Here is a 23,844-nt window from a genome sequence, read left to right on the forward strand (position 1 = left end):
AAGTTTGAGTGATAAAGGCAACAGTGCTGATGTAATGCATCTAGACTTCAATAGGGCATTTGTGTTGGTACCACACAACATTTTGATTAAAACCTAGAACAATACATAATCAATATGGCACACAGCAAATTTATCAAAATCTGGATAACAGATTTATGTCATCAAAATGTAACAGTCAATGACAAACATCACTGAGCGGGTATGTTTCTAGCTGAGTTCTGCAGGGATTGATTCTCAGCCCTATGCTCTTTAATATTTTTATCAATGACCCAGAAGAAAACAAAATCATTACTGATAAAGTTGGTAGATTAAACGAAGATTGGGGGAGTGGTAAATAATGAAGAGGACAGATCCTGTATTGCTTAATAAACTGGGTACAAGCAAACAATAAGCCTTTCAATATGGCCAAATGTAAAGTAAAAAAGAATATAGGGCATACTTACAAGATGGGAAATTCTATCTGGAACTAATGACTCTGAAAAAGACTATGAATCTATGAAAATGCTGGAGGGATGAGAAGGTGGGCAGGGAAAAGAAGAGAGATAAAATAAGCATTTTCTCTTTCTTTTTTTTTTTTCCCCCGTTTGATGGTTTTGTTCAGCATTATTTCAGAAAGCTCTATAGATTAACTGAAGGTTTAACAGACACAAATGCCCATAAAGATAAACAAACTAGTAGAATTATCATGAGACACTCAATATTTTTCATGTGAAATGATTTAATTACAATTAATTTTATAAGACGTTTATGAATTTTAGAAAATTAATATTTTCCATTTTAGTGACGAAGACCTACCTCATGAATATCTTCTCTCTAAGGCCCTGATTCAGTAAGGCACTTAAGCACATGCCTCACTTTAAACATGTGAGTAGTTACATTGTATCAATGGGACTAATACATTGTTAAAGTTATGCATGTGTTTAAGAACCTGTGAACTGTTTCCTAAATTCACTAGAAGATATAAAACACTCATCATCTAATGAAATCTGTTGGTTTATGAAGGTATTGTTCAAAAACTTTTTTTAATATCGGCATTAACATATATTATTTAAATAATTAGCATTGCTTCGGTGTCTTCTTATAATTTAGTGGGGCTATTGTAGTAACTCACTGCTCTCTGGGATTTGTATATAAAATGCACAGTACTCACTTTTAATGCATCTTCTACTGCAGTCCTGCCTTCCTTTCCTAGTAGAACATTATAAGGGTAAAGCCATTTGATTATATGCTGGACTGACATCATAGGGAAGGAATCCTAATTAGAAATAAAAATACAGGAAAGATTAATTCCATTATCCATTAACCTGGAACACATTATTCTGACAACTGCAAAAGAAGACTGACAACAAACAAATGCACCATTCACCTTTTGAAACAAAACCAGGGACACTTCATCCATGCTTCCCCAATAGCTGTCTCGCCTATCTCCCCACCTCCACTCCCACTGGGTCTCATGTTCTTTTCTGGTGGTGGAGGGAAGGATCAATTGTTGAAACTGCAGAATCTAAAGAATCTCAATATGAACTGAAGAATGAGCCACCAGCTGTTGATTTCTAACATCAAGCAGAGGAGGCAGGGTAGTTTCAAGATACGACAGCTGCTGTCTTTCCTTCTGGTCCTCTGCGCTACTTGACTCCCTTGAGGTCTTGGAAGACATCAGAGAGAAGTAAAGAGTGTTGCAGTTGCTTATTGCATATACTGGCCTCCACTGCAGACTGCCAGTGGTCAGAATCTGGTATGTTTTTTAAAAAGTTCTGTAACCAAGAAATTCAGTACACTTGGACAGTCTGTGAGCGGATAAGATTTTGTTTTTGTTGTTTCTGCTGCACTATAGGTGTGAATGGTGCTAAAAAGACTAATCTCAGCTTCCAAGAGTTTATAATCCAGGTTAGACAAAGTGAGAAGGAGGGTCTAGATGCACCAGTTACATCAATATACATTGTAGAGGTTAGGCATGCATCTTGTAATTGGATCTTAACAGAATTTGACTGGATTTCAACAGAATTGATAGAATATAAATATTTACTAGGTTGGGGGGGTTGTTTGCTTTTTACTTAAGTCATAAATGGTGGGAGGGAAGATGAAAGGCACTTTTAGGAAGAGAGCAATGTGGTGAGGCCCACTAGACAGTGAGGCTGTTTCAAGTATTGGAGGTAACATGAAAGGAATGAAGATATGAGTGGGAGAAAGAGGTGAAAGATTGGGCGAAAGCAGGCAAGGATTGGCAAAGAATAAAACATAAAAGAAGGTGTAATAGGAAAAAAATTCAAAAATGGAGACAAGAGCGATGCAACACAGTCTTGACAGTGAGGAGGAGTATGAACTTTATGTAGAAACACAGGAAGCCAGTAGGGCGATTCAAACAAGGTGGGAAACAATTAAAGTATCAGGAAAGGAAGAGACATTCTGGCTGCAGCATGTTGAAGGCCAACAGGAGGATAATCATTTAGAATACAAGCCAACAGAACTACCTTAGAGAAATCAATAAAAATTACTCGAGATTGATGCCACTAAACTACAGAAAGACACTTTCCCATAAAAGTGGATAGGAGTGTGAAACTATAAAAAGAACAGAGAAGACTCACATGCAAGACAAGATTTATTAAAAGTGGATGCAGTTTAGAAACATTTTAATGCTGAAACCAATGTGACACTTTGCCCCTTCACACTTCTCTTTTATCTTCAGTTTTCTATTTAGATCCATTTTCATATGCAAGTCGAGAGATCTGTCACTTCTGATACCTGCAATCTGCTTTTCTTGGGTGTAGAGACTTAACTTTGTATATAGTGATGGTAGGACTTTCAAGAAGAGTTACTGGTTACAAAATGTTAACATTGTTAAATTCTAATGTTTTGGGGTCCTTAAGGGTATACTTTTTAATCACTTCTCAAAAAGGAACGAAAACTAACAGCAGCCATAACTGTAGTAAAGTAAGGTTTTTTTATGAGGAAACTCAGCTATGACATTTAAGTTTAGGCAATATTGGCTATTAGGTACTTGGGACTAAAAAGGTTCTTTCGCCCTCCCTACAAGATATTTATAAATTAAACCGTGTTTTACTGTGACTGCTGCGCTTACTTGAATCATTATGTGTATGGCACACTATAATATATTATAAGTCATGCTTACATATATTTTCTAAATATCTCCGAGCAAAGACATGCAATGCAATGGGTAGTTTCGTTGAAGTAATAAATAAATATCTGTATTACAGAAATCTGCAGCATGGTTTAGCCATTCAGAGCAATTTATAATAATTAAATATTGATTCCATTACACTGTACAAGTTTTACTTTATAATTCAATTACTGAACAGTTCAGTTAATATTGTTTAGCTTAGAAATAGGTTACTAAAAATTACTACACTTTACTTCCAGCTATTTGCAGAAAAAATAAATTGTAAAAGAATTTGATTACTAAGTGTGAATAATAACTGATATGTCTCTGTTTCCCCCTTTTTTTTTTTTTTTTTTTAATACTAGGCAAGGCCATAAATGAGTTATGGTAGTAAAGTAAAAAGAAATAAAAAGCTGATCATAGCTATGAATGTCATTGGGAATCACAAAAGGTATTATATATGTATATTCTTCAATGGGAGAAAAAGAAACTCCAGAAAATTCAAATCCCAATCACTGCTCAATTTACCTGCTCTACAGTTGGCATTCTATATAATTAAGTGTTAGACTGTGCAACTCTTACACAGATGAATGAAAAAAACGGTTGCTTACCTTCCCATAACTGTTGTTCTTTGAGATATGTTGCTCATGTCCATTTCAAGTAGGTGTGTGTGCCGCATTCACAGTCGTCGGAAAGTTTTTTCCATAACGGTACCCAACGGGTCGGCTGTGGAGCCCCTGGAGTCGCACCTTTGTGGCAGTGTATATAGGTCCCTGCCGACCCGCCACCGCTTCAGTTCCTTCTTGCCAGAGTAGATTCTTTTGGATGACACTGGAAGCCTCTTCATCTGCTCCGCAATTAACAGTTGCATTGATTTCCAAAAAGGCTTCATTCCTTTGATGTAAAAGGCTAACGCTCACCTGACAGCCAAGGAGTGGAGTATTCGCTCCTGGTGGCTAGCATGCAGCTTAGGAAAGAATACTGGAAGAAATATGTCCTAGTTCGCATAGAATTGTCAAACTACCTTTGGGAGAAAAGCTGGGTGTGGCTGCAACTGCACCTTGTCCTTATACAAGACCATGTACGGGGGCTCAGAAGTTAAGGCCTTAAACTCAGACACCCTCCTGGCTGAAGTTATAGCCACCAAGAACGCTACTTTCCAGGAAAGGTAGACAAGAGAGCTCAAAGGGAGGACCCATCAGTCTTGAGAGTACCAGGTTGAGATCCCTGGGAGGACTGGCGATCTTACTTGAGGGTACAGTCTATCTAGTCCTTTGAGGAAGCGGCAAACCATAGGGTTGCCGAAAACCAACCAGCCAGCCGAACCCGAATGGAAAACTGAGATGGTGCACCTTTACTGATGACACTGACAGGCCCTGCTGTTTCAGTTGTAATTAATAGTCCAGGATAAAGGGAATCAATGACTACAAAGGTGGAATGTCCTTTTGTAATGACCAAATAGAGAATCTCTTCCACTTAGCCAAATAAGTGGCTCTAGTGGATGGTTTTCTGCTGCCAAAGAGTGTGATCATGTGAGCTCCAAGGGGTTTAGCCATGGAGTGAGGGGGAGAGACTCTAGATTAGGATGCTGGAGCTGGCCGTGGTCCTGTGTGATCAAGTCCGGGATCAGCGGCAGAGTTATGGGCATGCCCATCGACAGGTCTAGGAGTGTGGTGAACCAGTGCTGACATGGCCATGCTAATGCTATTAAGATCATTGATGTGCCCTCTCTTCTGACCATTAGCAGGACCATGTGTACAAGCAGGAAGGGCTTGAATGCATACAGCAGGTTATCCTTCCAAGGGAGAAGAAAAGCATCTGCAAGCGAGCCCAAGCTTTGATTCAGGAAGGGACAGAACTGCTGACACGTCCTGTTGTGCCTTGTTGCGAACAAGTCTATCCGGGGAAATCCCCATCGTTGGAAGATGTTGATCACGACATCTGGTCGGAGTGACCACTTGTGATTGTGAAAGGACCTGCTGAGATGATGGCCAGCTCATTCTGAGAGCCTGGAAGGTACGATGCCTCTAGATGTATTGAGTAGGCAATGCAGAAGTCCCACAGTTTGAAGGCTTCCTGGCATAGGGGAGAAGAGCGAGCACCACCCTATCTATTTATATAGAATATGGCTGTTGTATTGTCGCTCAATACCGATACACATCTGCCCTCCAGATGGGTTTGAAATGTCTGGCAAGCAAGGCGAACCACTCTTAGCTCCCTGACATTGATGTGCAGTGAAAGTTCTGCCTGGGACCAGAGACCTTGAGTCCTGAGTCTTCCAAGGTGCATTCTCCATCCCATTGCCGATGCATCCGTGACTAGAGACAGCGAGGACTGGAGCCTGGAAAAGGGTACTCCTGCACACACCGCTTGCCACCACAGGAGGGACTCAATAACTGGAGAAGGAAGAGTGACTATCTTGTCTAGGCGGTCTTGGTTTGGCCTGTATACTGAGGTTAGCCAGGCCTGAAGAGATCAGAGCCGCAGTCTCGCGTGCTGAATTGCATATGTACAAGCAGCCATATGACTGAGCAGCTTCAGGCAATTTCGTCCCATAGCAGTGGGGTATCATTGTAAGCCCTCTATGATGGTGCCCATGGTCAAAAAACGCGATTCTGGAAGGAATGCTTTGGCTTGACCTGAGTCTAGGAGAGCTCCAATGAACCCTATCCTCTAAGTGGGAGTAACATTGCCGACTCCATTTTGAGACATACGACTCTGGCTCTGAGTCCAAATGACTCCGATCTCAGTGACCACAGGGGTGCCAAATGGGGTGGTGCTGGGAAGTGGTGTCGAGGGGAGGGCGACCGGTGCCGCATTATGGCTGGTTTGCCCTTGGATTGCACGGCGCTTGTTTTCAGTGCCGGTGCCTGCTGAGCTGTCATAGCTATGAGGTCCCTGGCCACCTCAAATATGTCTGGGGTGGACGGAAGATCCAGATCCTCTACGAGACTATCCCACGCAGGGGAGTCCACCAGTACCAGACTCAACAGATCTCTCTGCAAGGCCGGAGTTGACGGTGCCGGTTTAGCCGGAGCAGGGGCTGAGTGTCCAGGCGCGGGATGCACTCCACTATCGCTTTCATGCTCCACTGCTCTAATTGTGAGCGAATGCCCCCTCTTGGCTCTCTTCTGCTTCTTGTGCGGCACTGGAGAGTGCAAGCGGTGCCGGGTAGCCACAGTGGAGTTCTTCGGTGCCAGGGACTGGCGGTGCCAGGGGTCTCTGGACCCAGAGTCTTTTTCGGCACCACAATCTCTCTCACCAAAGCTGATGCGCTCCGCATTGAAGTGTTGGACTTTGGGTCTGACGCAGGCTGTGCCGGCTGGGGACAGAGAGCTGACTCCATGAGGAGTAGTTTTAACCTAAAATCTCTCTCCTTTTTGGATCTTGGGCGGAAGCCTTTGCAGATCTTGCACCTGTCGGTCTGGAGAGCGTCCCCCAAGCACTTTAAGCAAGAGTCATGGGGGTCGCCCCAGGGAAAGGCTTCTGGCAGGACCTGCATGGTTTGAACCCTTGAGACCGAGGCATGCCGTAGTCCTAAGGATGGAAAGAACGCAGTGTGGGGAAACCCTAACAGAAACTTATCTAACCAACTATAAAAACTACTTGAAACACTAACTAATACTAAGTTAACTAGTTACAGGTACAAAGAGAAAGATCACTAGAGGATCGCTTCCCATAGCAAGAGAGAAGCAGCACCTCCAATGACCGTCACGGGCGGAAAGAAGGAACTGAAGAGACAGCGGGTAGGCAGGGACCTACGTACACTGCCATGAAGGCGCGACTCCCGGAGAATCCACAGCCAACCCGACGGGTACCGCTAGGGGAAAACCTTCCAACAACTGTGCATGAACACTCATTTGGAATTGGCATGAGCAAGCACTCGAAGAACTACTTGTTTAAGTGCTCACCAAAGTGAATAATGGTTGCATAATCAGGCCCTAAATAAAACAAAATAGATTTTTTCACTCAAAATTCTCTAGTTCCTTTTGTTTGCACAGATCCCCAATGTATATGGGCAAAACAGCAATGAACTATCCTGGCACAAGAATATTTTTTTGAAATATGTAACTCAACTCATTTTGTTATTCAGTGATGCTCCTTGAATCTAGAGCATTATAAATGGATGTAGTAAAAATCATCCGTTTGAGCACATTCTAGGTAAACTGTACTGCTCAGGTGATCAGCCATTCACTTAGCTTTATTGCATTTAAAAAGCTCTTTGTGTAAGGGACACCACATACTTTGCCTACAATATCTCAAAGAGAACATAATTACAATGGCACAGATGAGATTAGCCTCCTCATCACTCCACACTAGAAAAAGCCTTCTGTTTCAGACAGGGGTTTTTAGTCTGGTAGTCGTGGCCCTGCAGGAGCTTGCAAACATGTGTTGGGAGGTGGGGCGCAAGCAACCACCTTGCCTTTCCCATATTGCTAAATAGTTAATGGTCCCAGCCAGATGAGGGGAGGAACCCAAGGTCCCAGAGGGGAACAGGGCCCCAGAATGGAAAAAGTTGAGAACCTGGTTTAGGAAGCTATAAATAGACCAGAAACTGGCACACAATGATAACACACTACATTTTTTAACATAAAATAAAATTCTTCCTTCACCCCTCAGGTCAGATAAATAGCTGAGGGAACATTTTATTTCCACTATTTTGGAAGCAGTCTGACATTCATTTAAAAGTCATTTTCACTACAGAGCTAGAAGAATAAAATGCTATAATATATTTAAAAATCCAACATATATTCCTTTCCTAAAGCATACTATAAATTGGTCTAATTTCTGTGCTTATCACTTCGTAGTTTTTATGTGGATCAATAAGTCAGTTTCTTTGAGAGAAATTGTCACAAATTCCTCTCCCCCCGCCCCCCAAATAAACACACCTAAATCAATTCTAAATCAACTGGTTAATCCTAATCCTAACTGGTTAACACCTAATGAATTCACTGAATCTAATCATTGTTCAATACACCAAGATACACGAAGCTCTGCTGAAATCTTTCTTGTCTCATGATTCATACTAATTTAGCTCCTGATCTTACATCTGGATCTCTGCAGACGTTATGGTGCCCAAAGAGATCCAATTAAGGATGTGTCCAAAGAGATCCAATTAAGAGAGAGACACATTTTTTTAGTGTTATTAATCTAGTAATTCCAAAGACACTGTAATAAGATATGAACCGTTCAAATTGTATCTGAGGAAATTCCTCACTTTTAAAATTTTACTTCACAGTTATGTGCACATACCAAAATCTGAACTGCAGCTGATAAACTGTCTAAAGGAAAATCTGGAAGTCCCAGCATAGAAGATTCCTGGGAGCAGAGAGTTGTAGCAAAAGACAAGAGCTGAGAGATTCTGGAAAATAAACAAGAAATTGTAATGTTTTATATTTGCAAAACATACTTTAAAATTTTAAGCCCTATGAAGCTAAACACAGCATAGTATGTTGAAGCAACTTCTGAATACAAGTAAATTTTATCTAATAAAGTTATAAAGAATTAAGGACTCACAATATGAAAACTGTAATTATATATGAAAAACTGTTTAAACATATTCTCATACTTACTAAAAATTCATTCAGTTCTGATCAAATAGCAAATAATCCTGACAGGACATAACATTTAGCCGCTCAACATTACTTTTTTGTAATTATGAAAATTTACCTCTGTGCAGAAACATTTGATCCAACCGAGTATAATAGCTTAAGATGGTCCTGAAAATAGAACATAGCATCACATATCAAATTAATTTCTGGTTATACCATGGATCACAGTGCATATTGTGCAAGATGTTTTCTATTTCTCATCTAATTAGACACTGAGCATTTTGTAGCAAAGAGCCTGGTCTTGGCACACACAATTAATTTTCTAAAAGAAAAAAAAGGTTAGCATATCTTTGTTTTAGGATTATATTGTTTTATTGAAATTAATTTTAGTTACAAAATAAAAACATCAGAACAGCCATACTGGGTCAGACCTATGGTCCATCTATCCCAGCATCCTATCTTCCAACAGTGGCCAGTGCCAGGTGCTTCAGAGGGAATGAACAGAACAGGTGATCCATCCCCTGTTGGCAAACAGAGGCTAGGGACACTTCAGAGTATGGTTTTCAGTCCTGCCAACCCTGGCTAATAGTCATTGATGGACCTATCCTCCATGAACTTATCCTTTGGAGATTATCTCTTTCTTGTAAATCATTACTGGGCATCAATATGACTCCATCCCAAAAAAGGGTCAACATGTTTTATTCATGTTCAATGATTAATTTTTGAATGTATAATATGTAAAATACAAGATTAAAATGTCAATTAGTCCTGCTCTGTAAACAAGCTCTAATTGATCTACAATGGCACTTACCTTAAAGGGTAGATGATAAACATCTCTTGCTTGAAATCTAGAACGAAGAGGAGGGTCCAATGGGTTACCAGAATATCTAGGTACTGGCAGGCCCAGTGCTATCACACGAAAATCTTCACTTACTCGAACAATCTTCCATGCATCTAACTCAGTTTTAGTATGTTCCTGGATCAATTAAAATAAAGTAATAATTAGAATGCAATGACATCTTTTAATGAAGGCCCTGATGCCTGAGCTACGGACTGAAGACCTATAGGGGAGGGATTAAAAGAGTGGTCTTCCAGTTAAATTTGGTCTTCCACTTCCCTCGTCTTTAACACACAGGGGCCAGGATGAAATGTTCCATCTTGATTTAAGGTATTCAATTGGTAGATCATATAATCGAGGCTTTCGAAGGTAAGAGTGGCTGAAATATGCTTCACTGAGTTCAGCCTTCAGGCAAACTAATGATGGATTTCCACAGATGCTCAAAGTTTGGAAGCTATGAATTAGAGTTACAAATATCTTTCTCTATATAAAGAAGAGAAAAAACAATGAAACTGTGTTATGTATTTTCTTCTATAGAATTAAAAGTCTAACTTTAGCAAGTTTGGGGTTTTTTTAACTATAATGAAGGGATGCTCCTCTGAATAAGAGAACATTTTGTTTGTATATAATATGCTCTACCACAAATAATAACAATACAGGTTTATCACTGTACTCTTTTCTGAAGAGAATATCTATTTCATATTGTATATTTCAATCACGTTGCCAGGAAAAGACTCATCGCGGACAAAGAAGACAGTTCTGCTGTCTTCCCACATTACAATCAAGTCTTGCTTGAAATTGTACATGACTACTTCGTGCAGACCCAATGCCAGAATAATGATTCACATAGAAGAACAGAAAATGAGCCATAACTTATATAATACAATATTCCCCAAACAACAAAACAACAATATTAGATTTAGTATCACTGTGAGATTTATTCAAATCAGATAACATTAGCAGTATACCTAAGGGGCCAATTTAGAGCCATTTTATCATTAGCAAGGTACAAAAAACGTACTGCACAATCTCAATCAATTTAAGGTCAGTTTTCATGTCTCCTCCTTAAATGTAGCTATGATAAATAACCACATTTTGTACTTCAGTATGTTAATTACATTTTCATAAGTTACCTCTCCTAACCGAAACAGACTGGAATGGATCAGAACTACTCTAAAAGCAAAAAAAAGCATAACCACCAACCACAAATGTCTCAGAAATGAGTTACAGTATTTAATGGCTCAGTGGGCAATGTTGTGCAATAATATGTAGGAGCGTGGGTGTATTTAAGTTGGAGTAGGGTGCAAAAATTTTGGACAAAGTTTATTTGTTGAAAAATGCAGTTTTAGGTCAACTGAAACTATTCATGAATTCAACACAAATCTGCCAAATAGTTTCTGCCAAAATATTTTCAAGGTACTTTCATGAAATGGAAAGACAAGGAGTTTGGGGTGGTGGCCCCCTTACGCCTTATTGCCTCGTGGTTAGAGCAGTCACCTGAAATGCTTAAGACCAGATTCAAGTCCCTGCTCTGCATGATTCAGAACAGGGACCTGAACTTAGATCTCCCCCGTCCCTGATGAATACCATAACCATATATGGTATTCTGGAATAGTCCTCTCTCAATCTCTCCTATTGAAGCTGTTCCACTTTGTGTAAAATACTTCAATAGTCATTGAAGCAGGGACTGAAACCCAGGACTCCCCCTCCCAGGTGAGTCCCCTAACCACCATTCTCTCTCTCTCTCTCTGGCCCCATGAATATTTAATTATTTAATACAAAGTGAAACAGCTTCAACAGAAGAAACTGGGCTAGACTCACCCTGGAATACCCTATAGCCTGGTGCTTAGGACACACACCTGCAAAGTGGAAGGACCCAAGTTAAAGATGTTGCTCTGAATCAGACAGAGTGGGGACTTAAACCTGGGTTTCCCACATCCCAGGTGAGTGCTATAACCATAGAACTATATATCAGGGCAAAGACACCATCTCTTCATCCTGTGGTGGTTTTGTGAACGATGTTTCCAAATTGCCTTTCCTTTTATTTAAAAAGGCAGTTAAAAACACCCCAAATCTAAATTAAACATTTTGGTACAACAGAAAATTTTGCTAGACCTGAATTTTTTTTCCTGTTTTGCTGAAGGGACCAAAAAAATTTTGTTTCAGATTGATCCAAAATTATTCTTTTCAACTTTTTGGTTTGGCCAGCGAACTGAAAAAATCAATTATTCACAGAGCTCTATTTGCGATTTTCCTTCCTATGACTCATGTAGGTGGAGCCTGATGAGGTTCCATCTCAGCACTGAAGTTTTATGGGAAGTTTAGTAAAGATTAGAATAAGGACATTTAAAGTCACGTTTTTCAAATTGATCTGAAGTTAACTTTTCTAACTTGTATTAGCTCATAATAACTGATATCCCACACTAAGACAGGGTTAGAAAAAGGAGCAGTTGAAATGCTGAGGGGAAAAGAAAGAACAGAATACTTGCCCAGTTTGGGCATGCTACAGGGACAGGAAGCAATGAAGAATTGAGAAGCCAATGAACTATACACACTACTTACAAGACTTGAAATGAAGGATTGTATTTTTTCCCACTTTGCTTAAAGCAAGCTTAAGCTATTTCTTGTTTGCTGGGTTATTTGAACCTGGTAGAAGAAAGCTCCATTTCTAACTCCCTGTACGTTACGCCTGGTGGAAACATGCTTCGTAGAGAGGTATGTGCACCTCTACGTGAGAAGCTATAATGTTTTGTTTGTATTTCCCACCTCAGCTTTTCTGTCCCCTGAAGTTACAGACTGGCCATGTTCATACAGAGGTGTTTCAGAAATATGCAGACCAAAAAGTTAACATTATTTTAAAATGATTATAAACTGACAAGCTACTGCTCATCTGGCTGATGGGGGTAGATATAATATGAAGAAATATGGATAGGTAAAAGCCAGGTGGATGGTAGGAAACTGACAGGGTACGGGACAGGAAAGCATGGGCATGGAAGTAGAGTACAAAGGACTAGCAAACAACCTGCTCAAACTTAATTTTGCCTCATAAAACTTGAAAAAATGTACCAAAGGTCAAATTCATCAGTTGGAAATTATAAAATCCCATTTCCTATTCAAGGGATCAATTTCCAATAATCCTCCTTGTAATTTATATTGGCCTTTTGCACATATTTTTGCAAATTATAGGATGAGTGAAGGCAGGGGTGAAAGTAACTTAAAGGGTTTACTGGTATGCAGGGCGGCCAGGGTCCTGGGCAAGGTGTGTGGGGGGGCAGCTCTGGGCCCCTGGAAGGGGCGGGGCCTCGAGTGGAAGGGGCGGGGCTGGAGCCAGATTCCCCCAGCCAGCCCTTCAGCACTGCCCAGCCCATGCCACCCGGGGCTCAGATGCCGCTTTAAAGGGAGCCCCGGGGCCGCTGCTTCTTTTGCGCCCCCCAATCAGCAGCCCTGCCAGTACAGTGCTTAAAGCCCTGCCACGGCAGCACTTTAATGTCAGCTGTGTACCAGCCCATACCAGCAGCCACTTTCTTACCGGTAGGCCGAACCGGCCCATACCGGCTTACTTTCACCTCTGAGCGAAGGATTATATGGCAGCAAGGAATGCATTGCATCCCTTAATCATTTGTTTTCAGACATTCATTGATTTTTAGAGGGCTTTCTAAATGTTTTTCTTCGTGAATCAGAATAGCATGCATTTGCTAGAAGTAAAATTCACTTCAGAATTAGTAACCAGTCTCTCTCTATGAGAATAAAGGACATTCAGGAGACATTTTTTAAAATTATTTTTAAATGGCGGAGTGGCTGATTTCACCCATGACCTTCACTTTAGCCAGCTATCATCTTGAGTCACATCCTCACACAGGTGGAAACACCTCCATGGGATGTACCCTGTTTATCTCAGGACAGCTCTTATATTGTTAATAGGGTCACTTCCCTGTCAAAAACAGACAAAAATTCAAAACAACATAATGCTTTCCTGTACCTGTAGCAGCTTGTCATAACGTTCTGCAGACATAAGAAAGCGCCCATCTTCCAGCTGCATTTCTCTGTTTTCCAACAAATTGTTTAACACAGGCAAGACGTTCCGCTCTGCCTTCTCCAAACCTTCCAACACAAGGATTCTGCCTTGTGTAGCTGCACGGACTGCACACTTTTTCAACAAAAACAACAACATTAAGTGACATATACAGCAGAATATAGCACATGAAATCCAACTGAAAATGAAGGGCTTAATCCTGCACACATCAATGCTTAAGTAATCTGAGTCAATGGGACTTAGTATGGTAGTAAGTACTATTTCCATTAGGAAGATCTGACCCTTACATAACAATTAAATTGAACACATTTTTCTGTAGAAAGAATGAGTTATCGTAGGTGTTTATCTAAAAAACTATTTAATCCAGGAAACAAAACAGCATCAAAACAAACACTGGAAATTTTTTGTGCAATACGTTTTTGTTAAAAATCTGATAATATTTCAAGCACAGAATGTAAAACTAAATATTAAAAGTTAAAACAATCAAAACTCCAAATATGGTTAACTTGTTCCATGTTCACAAAGTATTCCTTTATTGAGTCAAAGTGAAGGAAAGACACAATTCTGACACTCACACTGGGTGGTACCTCACTGAACGCAAGTAGTCCCATTGAAATCGGTGTAGTAAATGACTACTTTGTATACGCAAGAGTGGTAGGTTCAGGCCCTTAAAGCACATAAGCAGCAATCAAGCAGACGGCGACAAGACTCAAACCACCTCTTACTGTAATGCTGACAGACCCTGGTCGTCGCCGGGCGGGATCAAATCTGGGACCTCTGAAGTATGAGCCTCGGCTGCATAAGCTAAAAGCCACATGGCTCTTAGCTAAGGCTCATTAATCTCTAGCTGGGTTAATTGCCCATAGAAGGGGACATAGAACCACACCTAGCAGGCCTGTCTACTGAGCTGGGCAGTGAAATGTTGCTTCAATTAAATATATCTTAAGCAACTACTCAAGGGACCAACAAAATCAGTTACTTAAAGATATTTTGAGTGCCTTTGTATCAGTGTAGTAAGATGTAAAATCCTTTTGCTGTCATTTATTTTTTAAATATACATAGTGAATATTGGATGTTAGCTATTCACATGTGCCAATGAATATTTACTTCTTTTGATTTATGCTTTTTGATTTTTTTCCCTATATTTTTCATTTATTTTTCGCACACCCAACAATTCTGGAACAAAGGTATTTAAATGTTAAAAAAAAGGTATAAAAGTTCAGTATTATGTTTATAATAATCCTACAGAAGTTTACAAACTGAATCACCAGTTTTATGACGGTGTAACTACATCACTACTTTGCTACTCCAGTTTTACACCAAGGTAACTCCATTAAGACCAAAGGTTCTTTGTTTATCCCACAGTAAAACTGAAGTACTGCCATGATGAATCAAGCCCAGTATTACTTTAAAACAATAACAAGTTACTTTAAAAAAAGACTACAGAGGGTCCTGTGGCACCTTTAAGACTAACAGAAGTATTGGAGCATAAGCTTTCGTGGGTGAATGCCCACTTCATCAGACACAAGTAATGCATTCACCCACGAAAGCTTATGCTCCAATATTTCTGTTAGTCTTAAAGGTGCCACAGGACCCTCTGTTGCTTTTTACAGATTCAGATTAACACGGCTACCCCTCTGATACTTTAAAAAAAACCTGTTAGTTAACTGAAATAGGCTGCTACTAAATGTAGAGCAAAATTATATTCAAAACATTTGGGGATGTTTTGGAGCTTTTTCTGAAACTGAAGGCTGCCTCATAATGATGTTCTCTTATCTAGATTTCATCGTAGTTTAGTTTGGAGGATTGTTTATCATTGGGTGTTGATTTATAGTGCATAATTTGAGCCAATGGTCAAAACTGAGCCCTAGTGCCAGTAATTACATGCAACCTCCCCATTGCCCTATAAACTTACAGTACTTCATACCCAAATATTCACAATGACCATCCTGTAGAAGATTCCTGAATTCTAATACTAGACTATTTACAAATAACTGATTTACACAATGGGGTGGCTCATCACACATGTTTAGAAGGTAGCAACAGGGCTTGATTTAGGTATAGGCAGCCTCTTAAGGCACCAGATCAAAGAGTTTTACACCAATGTAACTCCATTAAAATACCTACATTAAGGCACCTAGCAGAAGTTTCCTTAAAGCATTTTTACATAAGGACATAGCTGCAAAGGAAAAATGACCAAAGTCCCTTCCCAGCATGTCTCTTCTAAACACGTACAGGAGCACCTCATGTCCTCCTAGCATTGTTAAATAAGAGAGGGAAATGAAGGAAGAGCAAAGCAAGGACTGGGAGCTGAAGTGAGAGGAAGAGGATAGCACGCAAAGTGGACTAGGAGAAAAGGGAGAGGGGGGAACTGGAAGAGACTGAAGGGAAGGAGGAGGAAAAGAGAGGAAATAAGGAAACAACTAGGAGGGAAAGTAGGGAAAATTTAAAACCAGAAGAGTTTGCAGCTGGAAGAAAGGGAGGGAGACCAAGAACTGGGTCAGAAAGACTCAGATGAAGAGAACTAGGAAAAAGTTATTAGGAGGAAGAAGCACAAAGAACAAAAATAAGAATGAAAAATGGAAAGCAAAACTCACAAAAACACAGAGAATTGAGATGAAAAGGAAAAAAGAACAAAGATAAGACAGGGAGAGAGAATGGACCAAAACCAAGTGAGACACATCCACACACGGTGTGTAGCACTGTGGATATGATGGCAATCAAATGCAGGTCCCTCACAAGAGGCACCGGGAATTCCAACCTGAGAAGACTTTGAACTCCTTACCTTAGTTCTGTTTATGCACAGTAGAGATACAGCACAAGCAAGCTTCTCATATCACTAGTAAAATAACATGTCTAAAACCTGTTTTGGCAGAGGCACTTCTAAAGACAGTGTGGAAGATCATTTCCGTTTAAATCCTTGGCTTTTCTGATAAGACTGCAAATAGTGAGTCAATTGTGACAGTGATTTTGTGATATGTGTCCACTAGCAAATGGACAGAGGCCACAGGCTCATTTCACAAAGGTTAAAGAATCATCATGGGGGAGGGATAGCTCAGTGGTTTGAGCATTGGCCTGCTAAACCCAGGGTTGTGAGTTCAATCCTTGAGGGGGCCACTTAGGGATCTGGGGCAAAATCAGTACTTGGGCCTGCTAGTGAAGGCAGGGGGCTGGACTCGGTGACCTTTCAAGGTCCCTTCCTGTTCTAGGAGATAGGATATCTCCATTAACTTTATTTATTTATTTATTTATCTATCTATCTATCTATCAGATGCTCAGGACTCCTGAATACTATCCTCTATAAACTGGATTCAAGCCAGTGACTTAGAAGAGAAAGGCAACCTGAATATCCTGGTCCCTGCCTCCAAATCAGATCCACTTCTCTTGCACCTGCAAATAAATTCTACAGAAACTTCTGATTGAATATCTAGCTTCAAAATAAACATCTGAGGAATCTGGAATGCAACTAGCAAATAACAAGCAGCCCTCATGTTATTTTCCCTTAAAATGAATCTCTGGGTGGACATAAATTAATTCCTTCCAAAAGCAAAAGATTTCAAAATTAGTTTTATTCTGTTGACTCAGAGCAAAAAATGTTTTTAAAACAACATCCCTGTCATACCACTATTTCAAACACGTAGCATAAAATGTCCTATCTCCTACCCTCCATTCCCAACTATACAATTCTTGTATCAAAGGAAAATTACTTTGACATTCTTGTTTAGAGAGATCATCGATCAAGTCAATAAAATGCTCCAACTAGCTTAATAGAAAACTTTAGTCTCCAAAGTTGTCAATCCAAGAGCTTGCATGAGCAAAACACTCCTACTTTGTGTAAATAGGGAGTGTGGAGAAAGCCAGAATAAACTTCAACAAACTACTAATTTGCCAACTTAGTAGGATTTGCATACTATAAAGCTATAAAGACTTTATGACTGAGTTTTACTAGCCAGGGGAAAATACACAAACTGCTCATTATAGTTTCAAAATATTTTTAGTATCCATAGTATCTTTTTGACATAGTTAAGACACACATACTGCGGATGTAGATTTGCAGAATTTATGTCCTACCAACATCAGTGCAAAGTGTCTCTCACTAACTTGGAGGAAATGTTCTTTATTGAGTAAATTATGCATAGTATGATCAGAATTTTAATACATAAGAAATATATTTTGCTACATTAACTTGTTTTTTGTTTTGTTTTTTGTTGAAAATGAGTCTGAAGGACCAAATTTTAACAATTAATTAAAACTCTGTTTATAACCTGTTCTCCTGGACATGACAAATTATTTAAGATTTTGCCTTAAAAATACATTTCTCTGTATAGAATATCTTTCCAAATATTATTGCTATATCTTCTTTTGCTTATCATTTATTACAATCAGGAATTTGGAGCAATCAAATTTTTGAATTGCTCCACTCCGGCTCCGGGCAAAAACCTACTGGTCCATTCTCCAGCTCTGGGCTCTGCTCCAAAGTCCTGATTACAATTTTACTTATTTTTAAATTATTTTGTCTATAGCCAATTTCTTTCACCATCCATGAAAATTATTTATAATGCACCCATCACCATAATATGTAGGTCTTAATTTTATCACTATGATATTCATCTGATTATGCTCTCTATGGATTTCTACAGTACAGCTATGAAATATTAGAAATCACTCTCCAAAATCCTATGAAATATGCACACAGCATTTATCTACCTCTAGAGAACTCATGGAAAGTAGTATTAACATTATATCCAATGAAGGTTGCTCCTGAAAGCAAAACAGCTATAAATCTTCCTTTGAAAAAAAATGTTTATGCATTCTGATGGCTCACAGCTAGAGTCTTTTCAATAAATCAGATACAGTGAAAAACATCCACTATTTCAGTTTTATCTGCATCAGGATATGTATTTTAGTTTCAAAAAAAAAAAAAAGACAAAAATAAATGGGGGAGGAGAGCGGGACAGAAAAAGTTTGAAATCTCTCTCTGAAGATCTTTTTAAAAATGTTTGCACGAAACTCTCTTCTTAGTTATATAATAAAAATACAGAGATTGTTGTGGTTTCTCAGCCTCCAACCAAGGCTCATTGTAATATTTGTTCAACATGTTCAAAATAAAATATCAATCAACAGGTTTTGAAATTATGCAACAAATCACCTTGATAATCCTGATTTTGAATATTTGTTCTTGTTAAAAGGGAGAGGGGACTTTGTGAAATGTTTGTCTCTAGTTTATTGTAACTGTAGCTATGGACTATTTTGCTCATCAGATAGAAATAAGCTCTTTCCTCCCAACCACCCACCTGTGCCCAGAAGCAATGACAGCATGGTTACCTGGATACCTGCCCTGGGGGATATACGCTGTAAAGATTCAGCAGTTAAAATAGGCTGATTTGTTGTCCAAAACCAAAAACCTTTAATAAAATGTCATTTGGCAGGTAACGGCTTATAGAGTAAATATGTTATGAATATTGCTTATTACAGTCCATTCCACAACTTAAAAAATAATGTTAATATTAAAGCCATGAATTCCTAAATTCAAAAATCCCAGAAAAAATTATTTTACAGTCTTTCCTATAATCACACAATTTTGTGCATCACCAAATGACCAATACAAAGTAAGACAACTACAAGAATCTGTAAATCCTCAGTTTATGAGAATATATTAGTAATTATAAATACCTGAAAGATGAGGAAGGCATCTGATAAAATGATTCAAAATAAAACTGGCTAACATCTTATTTTTGAGTCTTCAAAAGCATTGAATTTACCAGGTGATTATTTCACATTTGCTGTAGTTACAATGGGAAAGGTACTAAGCAATACTGCAAATGGATGATTCTTTAGTGGGAAACAAATGAGTAAATGAACTGAAGTAATAATAATAATATATACGTCCTCTAAAGTCAAATGTGTAAACATTATCCAACGTTGTTAAGTGGCAAGACAGAGACCATAATCAACATAAAACAGATTTCTTCAGATTCTCCATTGAATGAAACTTTTATCTATTGAAGTGGAATAGCAGAATTTTGGAGCAAGTGAAAATTTTTCAGAACAAATCAACGACATTGAAATATAGCATGAATGATAATTTAAGTCTCTGTTCAACACCCCTTCACCATCTCTTCAACATTTTTCCACAATCAGAATCAACCCTATGTTAACTGAAAGCTTCCCAAGAAGGCTTAATGGAATTCTCCAGAAGACTGTGCATCTCTACACTTGCATCCAACAACAATAAATATATTGACATTTGCACTGAGGACAAGGAGGACTTTGCTCAAAGCATATCAAGAATTCTACACAGGCATTAGACATACAAAAGCAACTGAGGGATGGCTTGTAATAATTTGAGAGATTACAAGAGGATCATACTACTGTCAGTCTCAATGGTAACCTGTTTTGATCTAATGAAAAACAAGCCAAAAACCCTGGAAATACCCAAGAACAAAACTGAAAAATTATTCAGAGAACTTGTCTATTACTTAGCCAGACTGACTGATCACAACTATACAGGTCATAAATTGAGCCCAGAATAAAAAAAGAAGCTGAAATGTGGTTGATGGAAAGTAAAATTGAATTCCTTTCTTTTCTTTTAGCAGTTAAAATTGAATCTTACGATTTCTACCCTAAATTTATTTTGCCACAGAGGTTGTGTTACAATTTGTAGCATTACAATGGTGAAAATTATGGAAGTAAAAATAATACAAGACAATCCAGGTGAATCTAGATTTTTATTAATTTTTAAAAAGACCTGCAGTCTTGTCCAGCCAACAGCATCATTTGAGAATATTCAGGTTGGTTTGCTTCTAACTTTTAATAGGCTAGGCATAAAAAAAAAAAAAAAGGCAAAAGTGAATTGGTATATAGTTTTAAAATTGGTTTGTTTTTGTTGCTAATCCAAACATTCTTGGGTAGAATTTACAATGCTGTAATACTTTAGTTGATAAATATAGCATGTAAGCAGCCAAATATTTATTATAACATTAATAATTTTGTAAGAAAGCAGAAAAATCCACATTCCAAAATCTAGAATGGCTGAGCGAAGTTTACCAAAAGCATTTTCATAATTACTTAAGCAAAATCTTCATAAACACTAATGCATCATTCAAGTGGTAATTTCTTAGCATAAATTTTTATTTTAATGATATACACAAACTATATTACCATTCAAGGTGCACAGTTTTATGTACACTGCCTTTGCTAAACCTTAAAGATGCAGAATATATAATTATATATTTATGATACAAGGTTCTTAACATGTACGTAGAGTTGGACTGAAATAAAATAAGTTAAAATAAACCTCTCTCATGAGGTTAATGTAACAACTGCTGGAGTTTATTTTCATGCACTTAGTTGATTGTTAAAAAGAGTCCATGTTCTCCTCCCTTTTTTATTTTTCTATTTGATCACTGACTGTTCTCTTTTCATTCCAATGTTCATATCTGAGCAAGTTAAACTGGACTCTTTCTTTCAGTACCTATAATAAACAGTTTTCCTGTCCTGCCTAGTTAACACATAACAAAATTTAATATCTTTAAATAAGATAGTCTTCTAGGTTCCACCCTACCAGATGGGTGGTATCCTTGTTGGAAGAGGTTAGGGATGTATGAAATAATTTATAGCCAGAAGAAAATCAAACGTATCTTCAGCATCACCACTACTCGAAAGCAGCATTAGCTCTCACTGACTCTATAACTCCTACTGTTTAGCCATGGAGGGAAGCAACTAATCGCAGCAAAAACCAAATGGTTACTAAGGTGCCATTAATAGTTCAGAAAATTTGCATTAAACATAGAAAGCAGGACACGTATGAGAAAAATCAATCTATATTTGAATACTGAAAAATGAAAATGGTGGTTATAGGTATAGTCCTTTCTCCCTGTTACAAAATATGCCAATAATTTTAGGGTCTTCGCCTGCAAGTGGCAGAGTAGGATCAGACTCTTAGGTAGAAAAATGCTCTCATTTGAGGGGCAGGCCACAAGGATTACAAGATAGTCCCTCTGTTACTCCACCCCTAGTACAGCTCCTTCATGAGGCTCATCTGTGGAAGGGTGTGCATAAGCTATGTGCAGCTGGGTGAATTTTACCATTTTTGAACATCGAAATAATGTACATGTGAACTATGAGCCCCAAAAGAAAAAAGGGCTAGGAGTATAACTTGGAAGGTTATGGTTTTGATTTTAACATTATTGCTACGACTCAAATTTTAGGTGATGGCAGAGAATCTAGAGTATATCATACAATATTATCCTGGTTTAGTCAGAGTCCCAAATTAGTTAAAGGAATGAAGATTTAGCCAGGAGCTACAGGCAGGCACTGGCATAGCAACTAATTCATAATTAAATGGCAGATAGAGGAGAGAAACAATTTGCATCCTTAACCAAGAATTTCAAGAAATTGGGTTGTTCTTGCCCAACTCCTTTTATTGCAGTACATAGTACTTTTGTGCTATTTGCACTCAAACAAATGCAATCATCTCAACTCTTTCATGTAATTAACTCCATGTCTCATTTCATTTTCTTAATTAGCTTTCTGATCTCTTCTGATTAACAGAAACCAAACTCAGTTCTATGTGGTGCTATCTTCTGAGACTTCTTGTCACATTCATTTTCTAGACAGGATAGCTTAGCTGTCATTTTTGACAATTAACTGATTATTACAATAAATCTTGCAACCTATGGTAGAAAATCTTTCTGCTGCCTAGGCAATCAGAACACTGCAAATATTTTATTTTTCAGCTTCTGATTCAGGTGCTTCATAAAGATGCACCATAGGGATACAAAACTTGTGTATTAAAAATACTGTGCTCCCATATTTTGCACATGTACCAGACTTTAATGGCTATGTATTTGCACACACAAAATGGACAACTGCTCTGTGGACAAAATTTAAATAGCAAATTTTTAAAAAACAGTAAAGTCCTTTTATTTCTGGGCCCCCCCAAGTGAGGCAGACCTAGTTTCTCATTTGCAAAAGGAAGGACACCCATAGTTTCAACTGAGGTGAATGAGACTTCAACATTCGTTTCGTATTGTTTCTTTGGGATGCAATAATTGATACCAAAGCATATGAGGTCACTGTTAATGATTTGCATTAGATGCAAATTTAAGTTGATGTATATATTGCTCTTTGGTATGTGACATGTAAAAAGACAAATAAGAATGGGAACAGTGCAATCACACACACACACAAAAAAAATAGACCTAAAACCTGTAAATTTACAAAAATAATCTATACTTGCATAAGCAACTTCATACCAGTTTAACTGCATCCACACTTAGGGCAGGTCTACATTGCAGCCGGGATCGACAATCTGAGATCGATCCACCGGTAGTCAATTTAGCGGGTCTAGTGAAGACCCGCCAAATCAACACCAGATTGCTCTCCAGTCGACCCCTGTACTCTACCCCCAATGAGAAGAGTAAGGTAAGTCAATGGGAGAGTTTCTCCCATCGACTCCCCACAGTGTAGACCCTGCGGTAACTCAACCTAAGGTACGTCGACTCCAACTACATTATTCACGTAGCTGGAGTTGCGTAGCATAGGTCGACTTACCATGGTAGTGTAGACATAGCTTAAGGTGTTGCACTGATTTAACTATATTGTTTTTGTAAGGGCTAAAGGCCTGCGGCTAGCAACCTTAGTACTCAGGACACATACCTGAGCAGGGATCAGCTGATTCCCAATCCCATAAAGAGCAGCAGAAAGTTCCAGAGAGGGGGGGATGCTAAGGGAGACCAGATGGGAGTACAAAGGCTGCTGAGAGCAAGTAGGCTCCATCAGAAAAAACTTGAACTTGGGAATGAGACTACAGACAAGTGAGAAGATAGGCAAAACAGGCCTGAGTGTGACCTAATAACAGGGTAAATGAATGGATTTGAGAACTTTATTTTGAACTGTTTTATTAATAAAAACAGACCTCCAAGGAGGGATGATACTGGATGGAACTCCTGTGTGTGGAGTTTAGGTAAGGAGCCCCTGGAAGGGAAAAACTGAGGCAGGATGTTGCAAAGCCACCCCTGACCGTGAGGGGGCACCAAGAAGGCAACATGCCCTGACAGGTTCTAAACAGATATAGTTTAAGCAGTACAAAAATTCTCTGGAGACCAGCTCCTCTATCTATAAAAACAACCAAATATGAAGAGGCCATTTGAATGTTTAAGTAATACAAAAAAATTCAGACTAATTACTTTACATGCAACATAATTAACACATGTAATAAATTACAGAAGGTCAAGAGGATACTTAATTGTCTTCATAACAGCAATAATGGCATTTCTGGAGGCTTGTAACAGTCATTTAA

General features: G+C 38.8%; 1 protein-coding gene across 3 annotated transcripts in view; it reads right to left on the bottom strand.

Moving 5' to 3' along the window:
- Nucleotides 1-23,844, bottom strand: part of VWA8 (von Willebrand factor A domain containing 8) — a 300,653-nt gene that overhangs the window by 207,612 nt on the left and 69,197 nt on the right. For all 3 annotated transcript variants that reach the window (XM_065581171.1, XM_005301483.4, XM_065581170.1), the window contains exons 5-9: nucleotides 13,488-13,655; nucleotides 9,482-9,646; nucleotides 8,789-8,838; nucleotides 8,372-8,480; nucleotides 1,151-1,255 (exon numbers count right to left, since the gene is read on the bottom strand). In XM_065581171.1, the coding sequence (XP_065437243.1) occupies nucleotides 1,151-1,255; nucleotides 8,372-8,480; nucleotides 8,789-8,838; nucleotides 9,482-9,646; nucleotides 13,488-13,655 (597 nt within the window). The remainder of the gene's footprint in view (nucleotides 1-1,150; nucleotides 1,256-8,371; nucleotides 8,481-8,788; nucleotides 8,839-9,481; nucleotides 9,647-13,487; nucleotides 13,656-23,844) is intronic.

Source organism: Chrysemys picta, chromosome 1, assembly GCF_011386835.1.
Source record: "Chrysemys picta bellii isolate R12L10 chromosome 1, ASM1138683v2, whole genome shotgun sequence".
NCBI classification, from domain to species: domain Eukaryota; kingdom Metazoa; phylum Chordata; order Testudines; family Emydidae; genus Chrysemys; species Chrysemys picta.